An 8,055-nucleotide genomic window follows, 5' to 3' on the forward strand; every position below is an offset into this window, starting at 1 on the left:
ATAATTTATTTTTTAAATGGGTGTAAAGATGACTTTACATTTTGAATTGGATATGAGTGTATATAATAAGTTGGGTATAAAAAGAAGTTAAACGGATTCAAATAAAATTTCCCAAAATATAATTATGGGCAGTAAAATAAATTTAGTCAAACTAAATTTTTACACTTATTTCAAAACCTCACCCACCATAACATTCTCTAATTTTGAAAAATAAAATATATAAATAAAAAAATAATAAAAATAAAAATAAAAATAAACTTCTCTCGAATTCATATACTTATTTTCTCCCTTTTTTCCTTTCCATTTAAAAAAAAAAATTATCTTCACAAACAAAATGTGAGGCATATGCTAATTAATAAATAAAAAATAAAAAAAATACAGAGTCCACAAATTGGGGTGGGCTCACTTTTACCGCAAGACGGCCCAAAATGACTGTCCGTCTAACCCTTTGAATAAATTGGGATGCAAGTGATACAAGAGAAATCATTATCTAGGGTTTCCCCTTGTCAGATCAGTTTTGTCTCTCTCTCATCTCATCTATCCAAATCCAATCTCTCGGTCTTGCTTTCATTCTTGCCATCTGCAGGCAGGTATGTTGTGGTTGTTGAAAATATTACAGGTTATTTATTGACTGGAATAGTCTGTTTGCCTAGTTGTGCTTATGTGCGGGCTGCTTTACAACTGCTACATGTTTCTTGCGGACTACTTTTGCTTAATTGACGAGTCTTTCTTTCATTGATCCAGCACATCAGGTTAAGGGAGAATTTCTCAAGTATAATGTCGCTGAACATGGACTGGCTGTTGTATTTGAACATGAGCAAACATCTTTACGTTCTTGATGTTAGTAGATGGCTGGATTGGTACTCTAATGAGGACGTTAAGAAGTCGTTTACTAGGCCTGAGTTTAAAATTGCCTGTAGTCGTCAATCTGTTGTTGAGTTTGAAGAATTTCGTTACATGATTGCGTATTCGGAGCCGTACGTGGTTGGGGGTCAGTTGTCACCCGATTACATAGTTAAAGAAAGGGCCAACCTTGCTGTTGATGCACCCTTGTCTGCTCCCAAGCTTGATCCTTGTGTCGTCACGATAGACGGTAAAATCTACGTCCTTTCCTCACGCTTCTATGATGGGTGCATCAAGGGCAAAAAACCTCCACTCCTTTTTGAGGCCTTACATCCAGGATCCGATACGATGATTGAAAAGTCCTCCCAAATCCTCCATTCATCATTGGTCGTACGCTCAACTCCTCTTGTCCTTTTATCGGTCACTACGGCGTGTGGGGCCAGAAGCTCATTGTTAAGGATCCCGTTACGGGCAAAAACTACATCTTCAACACCCATGAAGAGAAATGGGAAGAAGCATCGGACATCCCGGACGCTACCGTCCCTTGTTCAGCACAGTTCAAGCAGTTTCTAGTTTCTGTCGAAGATGGGCACGTGTATGCTTATCCATTTGATGAGGCCAATGGAACCCCCCGACGTGTTGCAGAGCTGGTTCAGCTTGAGAATATCATTTTCCGTTACCCAAGCACTTACCCTCCATTCATTGCCAATTTTGGTGATGACGGTCTTATGTCCGTAGTGTGTTCTGGCATTTATAAGGAGCGGCAGCATCACAAGCTCTCCTGGGCACGTGTAGTGGTGTTCCAATTGTGCATCGAAGGTCTTCCTCCTAATCAATTCGTCTGTGTTGATATCAAAACAAAAGGAACATTCTATATCGATTCGGATCCAAGTCCAACTTCTGGATGAAGTATTGCCTACCCTACGGCAATGATGGTCCAGACATCTTCCAGCTACTTACCACGTAAGCAATTATTTTTATGTCCCTTGAGCTTACGAATTCAATCGTTCAGAAAATGGAGATTAGTTGTGGGATCCACTCAAAATAGAATTTGAATGATTTGAATTGTTTATTTTGTAAGTCTCGATTCATATATCATCCTTGCAAAAATTCAATTTAATTAGAAACCATTCGCCTATTTAATTATTACTATGAAATTTTAATGTTTCTTAGAGAACAAAGTGTTTATCAATTTTTTTGAACTCAATTAGATGCCTCAAATATTTTCAATTTAGTTAACAGTTTGCATGAGGATGCATGGACATGGACACGGACACGGATAAAGGGATACGACACGGGAACACGTTAAATTTCTAAAAACAAGGACACGATATGTCAGGGATACGACAATTAAAAAATTATATAAATAAATAAATATATCTAAAATATCATTCAAATTTATTACTCAAGTTTAAATTTATTTCAATAAACTCCAAACAATTAGAAAGATAGTCCATCCAACAAGCAATTAGTCTTCAAACTTGAAAAATTAAAATGAACATCCAAACGAAAAAAAAAAACAAAAAAAATAAAGTCTCATTCAACTTCCACATTCATGATGTCTCCTCCAGTAACTAAAGTAATCTCCAATGATGGTTCATCAAGTGAAAGGTTAGCTATTTCAAGCATCCCGACACTTTCTTCACCCAAGTTTTCAAAGCCATCTCCTCCAACATCCCACAATTGAGTAATACCTTCTTTGTAGGTCGAGCTATTCCTTGATAAAAGACAAAGATTATTATGCACAAATACCAAATCCTCGGCTCTTTGTGGCGTAATCTTGTTCCTTCCTAAAGAGTGAATAAAACTCTAAGTGCTCCAATTTCTTTCACAACAAGAGGAGGAACAAGGTTGTCCAAGTAGCTTCAACACTATGGATTGGAGACTAGGTGTAGAAGCTCCATGGAATCCACCACATCACTGGTTCCAAATGAAACCTGTCATTCATAAAATCAATAGCTCCAAATTCATTCAAGCACATAGAGAAAGAGGCATACTCCACATTGATATTTCTTCTAATTTCCTCATTGGAAAAGTATCTCTCAAAGCACTTTTTCATTTCAATTGTAAGTTCAACATCTCAGTGTGGAGCAAGACAACTAGGGTTTTCTTGGAGCCATTTTGAACTATAATACCTAAACTAAAAGAAATAGTAGTTTAAAAATGTACTCATAATGCTAAAGATTAATTTAGAAGAATTTATAAGGAAGTTAGCAAAATCATTACCTTGGATTTAATGAATGTGCCAAACAATGAAGTGGTGTGCTACTTTTAGTCCATCGCTCCAATAAAATGTGATACACCGCATAAAAAAAACTGCATTTTTCATGTAATGCCTTGTGCTCATTCCTGTATATAGCAGCATTAACCTTTTCAATCATAACATCCCACCACTCATACACCAAGTGAAGACAAGGTTTATCTGTGTCAGCCATTCTAATAACCTCATATATTGGAGATGTAAAGAAAAAAATATAATCAATATTCTCCCAAAAATCCTCATCCAATACCTTTTGCTTCACCATCATTGCTTTTAACCAAATCATCTTCTTTGTACAAAGCCCAATTCGGGCTAATCACCATTTGTTGCAAACCTTCCTTTATTTCGTTAAATCTTCTAAGCATCACAAGTGTGGAAGCAAATCTAAAAATTTTAAAAATTAGGAAAGTTTATAATTGAATAAGGGAAAAAAAAGTGGAGAAAACAAACCTTGTTTCGGCAATGGAAAGTAACTTTAGTTTGCAATGTTCATTAAACATGGACAATCTCATGCTATGGTTCATAATTAAAAAATTTATGGGCCAAGCATCACTAGCAATAGTTGAAATCCAATTGCAGTCATCATACGAAACATCTGTTAGTTTCGGAGAACATATACTCTTCACAACAAGATTAAGAGAGTGAACAACACAGGGTGTCCAAAAGATATGGGGATAGTGGGCCTCAATAAGTAACCCATTAGCTTTACAAACAGGGGCATTATCAGTGATTACTTGAACAACATTTTCATGACCAATTTCTTTAATAGCTTATGCAAGGAAATTGGCGATACAATGTTTGTCTTTGTATTCACCTTCGCAATTAATTGCCCTTAAGAACATTGGCCCGCTTTCACAAGTTGCCATAATATTAATACGTGGTCTCCTTTGAGCATTTGCCCACCCATCACTGCAAACACTTACTGTAATACCCTGAAAATTTAAAATATATGTATATGTGGAGTAATTGAGAATAAATAGATTTATGGTTATGAAATTCGAATGGGGAAAATGTGAAATTCTGCTTCAAGATTTCATTATTAATTATGTCGTATAATTTTTCGTTAAGTGGAAAATGATGAAATTGCCCTATTGTATTAAACGGATTTCCTTGCGAATCCTTTCATGATTTTCCAGATTTCTTTACATATTCGAATAGTACGTTTCGATACGGACGCATGAGCGCAAATGAAATGTGATTTGGAGTTAGGACGAGCAAGTTACGAATTTTCTAAATAAAAGGACATTTTAGTAAATTCAAGTGGAACTTTCTGGAAGCCAATGACTTCATTTTTCTCCTTCCCTGCGTGAGAAACCAGTAGTGAGGAGGTGGCTGCTGTGTTCCTCTTCCCTTTAATTCTCCTTCACTCCAAAAATTTCAAGGAATCATAACTTTCTCATACGGTAACGAAATCACGCACAGTTGAAGCTTATGTATTTGTAGCGAAGCCCTCTTCAATTTGATATGGAACCAAGCATGCCCGTATGTTGAAGCCTAGAAGCTTTGACGCCGATTCCGGCTAACCTCACCGGAGATAGGTCTCGACCCAAGAGAGAAAAATACTTCTCTCTTCATGCGCTTTCAGGATATCTAAGTGGATCTTCCGAATTTCAAGTTTCCTTTTCCAACAAGTTTGAGATTTATGTGTTTAATTTGAATTTCTGGTGTTCTTGTTGAGGAGTTGTGGTGGTAACATTGATTTAGGAGCTTAGTAGCTATGTGGTAGATTGATGAACAACTTTGGAGGGCAGGACAAAAACAAGAAATGGTACATACTTTAATTTTATTGAATTGTTTGTAGTCTTTAGCTACAAGAGGAAGAATTAAGCATGGTATGGGTAAGCTAACACATAGAAATAGAAGTTAAATATGATTCCTGGATAGTTTGGGATTGCCTGGAATTGTAAATTTGATTAAAGGAGTATGGGTTTAACATTGCAGAATACTTGTTCATTTTACAGAGAGAAACTATGTTTCAAGTAGCCTACTTTGGCTCTTGATTTCTATGTCCTCATGAGTTCCTTTAGATCTAATATTGTGTGTTTTGAAATTAGACATGTTTGTGATCAAAACCCATATGATTTCACTAAATTCTGTTGAATTTTGATTGATCAAAATTATATCCAAAGTTGGGTCACTGGGCTGCCAGACAGCAGCAGAAAACTGGATTTCCAGTTTCAAGACTCTATTTTCTTTATGGCATAACTTCCAATTTAGAACTCTATTTTCTACAAACTTTATATGCCTTTAAAGTACATAACACAAGCTTTAAAACCCATATAATATTATACAATTTGGTTTAGTTTTGAATGCTCCAAGGGGAACCTAAACTTGGTCCAATAGTGTTGTTTTTCTGCAGATTTTGTGGAGAGATGTTGTTCTAGAATGCATAATGACGAACTACGAATGACTTGATCTCTTCGCAGGGTACGTAGGTAGTCTAACGAGACGGTTAGATGCAGCCATAAAAATAACCCCAAATTTAATATTTCGCTGGATTTCTTTTAATGAAAGAAATTTGTTATGGTTAATAGCGTAGAGATTAGCCATGACTTTATTTTGGCCTATCATCGGATTTAGCTTCCGAATTAGAAATATTGGGATGTTACAATTACACCTTTAGTGCTCCATGTGCACTTGATTGGTTGGCGGCACCGCTCAATGTGATTCTTCTCTTGTTGCAGAAGAGTAGTTCTCAGTGCGTTGTAACCCGGTGGAACATACCCTGAAAGTGTAGAAGCACGAACATTTGAGTTCCGATAGTGTAGATTTTTTGCTAGGTTAAATGATAAGCCACTTTTATAAAATATCCTTGCAACTTCATCATCACATTGATCTCGAGCCTCCTTGTTAAAAGCTTTCCTGAGAGGCCCACTTGTTCCCTTTTTCTTATTTGGATCAAGATTCGCTTGAGGTAGATCATAACATAAAGAACCAATATTGGGCAACAAAACATGCTTAGGAGCATAACTCTTCAACTTGTATTCACACTCTTGGACTAACTTTTTCATTTCTGCAAGAGTTTCATCAGTAACCTTGTTGCAAGGCGCAATCCCGTTTCCAGACATTTTTTACAAATGAAACTTGACCCTAGAGTAGGATCCTTTATAAGTTTTTTTTTGACAATAATTGCATTCAAATTTAGTATTTCCTCCTCCTTTATTTCCCACTTTTTCGAGCTTTTTGACATACTTCCACAACGGAGCATTATAATTTTCAACAATCTCATCCAGATTAACATTATCATTCGCATGATTATCAGAGTGATTCATTTTCCTAAATTAACAAACATATAAACAATAAGAGTCAATCCACTGTATAAACAGAGACTATTACATGAGAAATTTATATTAACTTAAGAGATAAAAAAATGTATCATGAAAGCATATACATAAAATATTATAATCTAAATATCTAGATCACTGTATTTTCAATTTACATAACAGATAAGCTAAATATCATGAAAGCACAATAATATCTAGACCACTGTATTATAATCTAAATATCATGAAAGCATAATAGTATATTATATTAATTACAATAATAATATTTTATATAAAAAGCAAAGGAAATTATTATTAGGATTCTAAAAAATCTTGTTCTACACTCCAAACTTTCTATATTTAGAAGAAAAATATCCTTATAAGAATGTAGGATTAGATTTTTAGAATGGGAATAATACTCCCAAACCAAAAAAGTGCTTTTAGCTTTTCCAATTTACATAACTTTTACTTCGAAGTTAAAAACAGAAAAGCAGGCTCTTAGTTCCAGAGATGAGTTTTGGGAATCAGATTGAGATGCAAAATTAACGAAGTCGAAAGCTCTCACCAGCAGACGGAGACGATGGAGACGACGGAGCAGTTGCAGACAGAGACGATAGAGACGACGGAGCAGACAGAGACGATAGAGACGACGGAGCAGTTGCAGACAGAGACGATGGAGACGACGGAGCAGTTGCAGACGACAAGTCTGATTTCTGAGGTTCGAGTGAGGAAAAATAGGTAAATCTGAATTTTATACCCCAAATCGTTTTGGTTTTTAGTCAACAATCGTTTCAGTTTAGCCTCGCTCTAATTTTCTTTTGCTCCCCGTATAACTTTGATGCAATCATGATTGCATTGTTTTTTTTTCTTTCCCTTTTTGGCTTTCATTTGTCTCGTGTTTTCTATTTTAAATTAACGGTGGTGAAACCAGAGTTCTTTCATTTTACAGACGTAGTGATTGGAACAAGTATGAAGCTTCCTATATATATATATATATATATATATATATATATTAGGCTGTAGTACATTACATATAATCTTAATTTCTTATTTAGTTGTTTGCTTGTTGTGTCTTTTAAAAAAAGATTTCCGCTCTTTGGGGAAGGAACAGAAGCAACAGATGGTCGTCGCAACCGCAAGAAGAAGAAGCGGCCAGTTCTGAGGATGATGAAGCTGCAACCTATGTACAAGAAGAACCCTGTGAGTATAAATTATTATGAATTATTGGAACTAACAAGTTGGCTGGTTTTTGTTAGTTTAATCATGTGGTTGAGAATCGAACAAAATTAATTGTATGATATGCAGGTGAAACGGATCTTTATCACCGATGAAGATGACGTCTGGTGGCCCTAAGCAAGCGATGGGAGAGCAGCTGGGCGAAAATAAGGCAACCTAAGCCTGGCCGACTTGGGCTGCAGTTGGTCGGTGCGAGTTGACGGTCTTCTCAATCAAAAAGTTTCCTAATCCGCTTATCAAAATTTGAGATTTGATTAATACGTACTAGCATATGCCCATAAAGTGTTTCTGAACATTTTTTTACCTTTGTTTTTAGAATGGAAGGAGAAGGAAGAGAACGTGGGATGAGAAGAGAGGAGAGAGTTTATTTTTTATTTTTAATACATACTGCCTATGTTATTTATTTTTGTTCAGTTATGATCAGAGTGTTGGAATGATAATTTTATGAAGTTC

The 8,055-nt window shown here is 35.7% G+C and overlaps 1 protein-coding gene across 1 annotated transcript; it reads left to right on the top strand.

The window, feature by feature from the left end:
- The first annotated feature begins 6,850 nt into the window (after window positions 1–6,850).
- On the top strand, window positions 6,851–8,055 carry LOC137709765 (uncharacterized). Its single transcript, XM_068448749.1, has 3 exons — window positions 6,851–7,104; window positions 7,452–7,566; window positions 7,672–8,055. The coding sequence occupies exons 1-3, from the start codon at window positions 6,947–6,949 to the stop codon at window positions 7,717–7,719; spliced, it is 321 nt and encodes a 106-aa protein (XP_068304850.1). The 5' UTR covers window positions 6,851–6,946; the 3' UTR covers window positions 7,720–8,055.

This window comes from Pyrus communis, chromosome 12 (assembly GCF_963583255.1).
Source record: "Pyrus communis chromosome 12, drPyrComm1.1, whole genome shotgun sequence".
Classification (NCBI taxonomy): Eukaryota; Viridiplantae; Streptophyta; class Magnoliopsida; order Rosales; family Rosaceae; genus Pyrus; species Pyrus communis.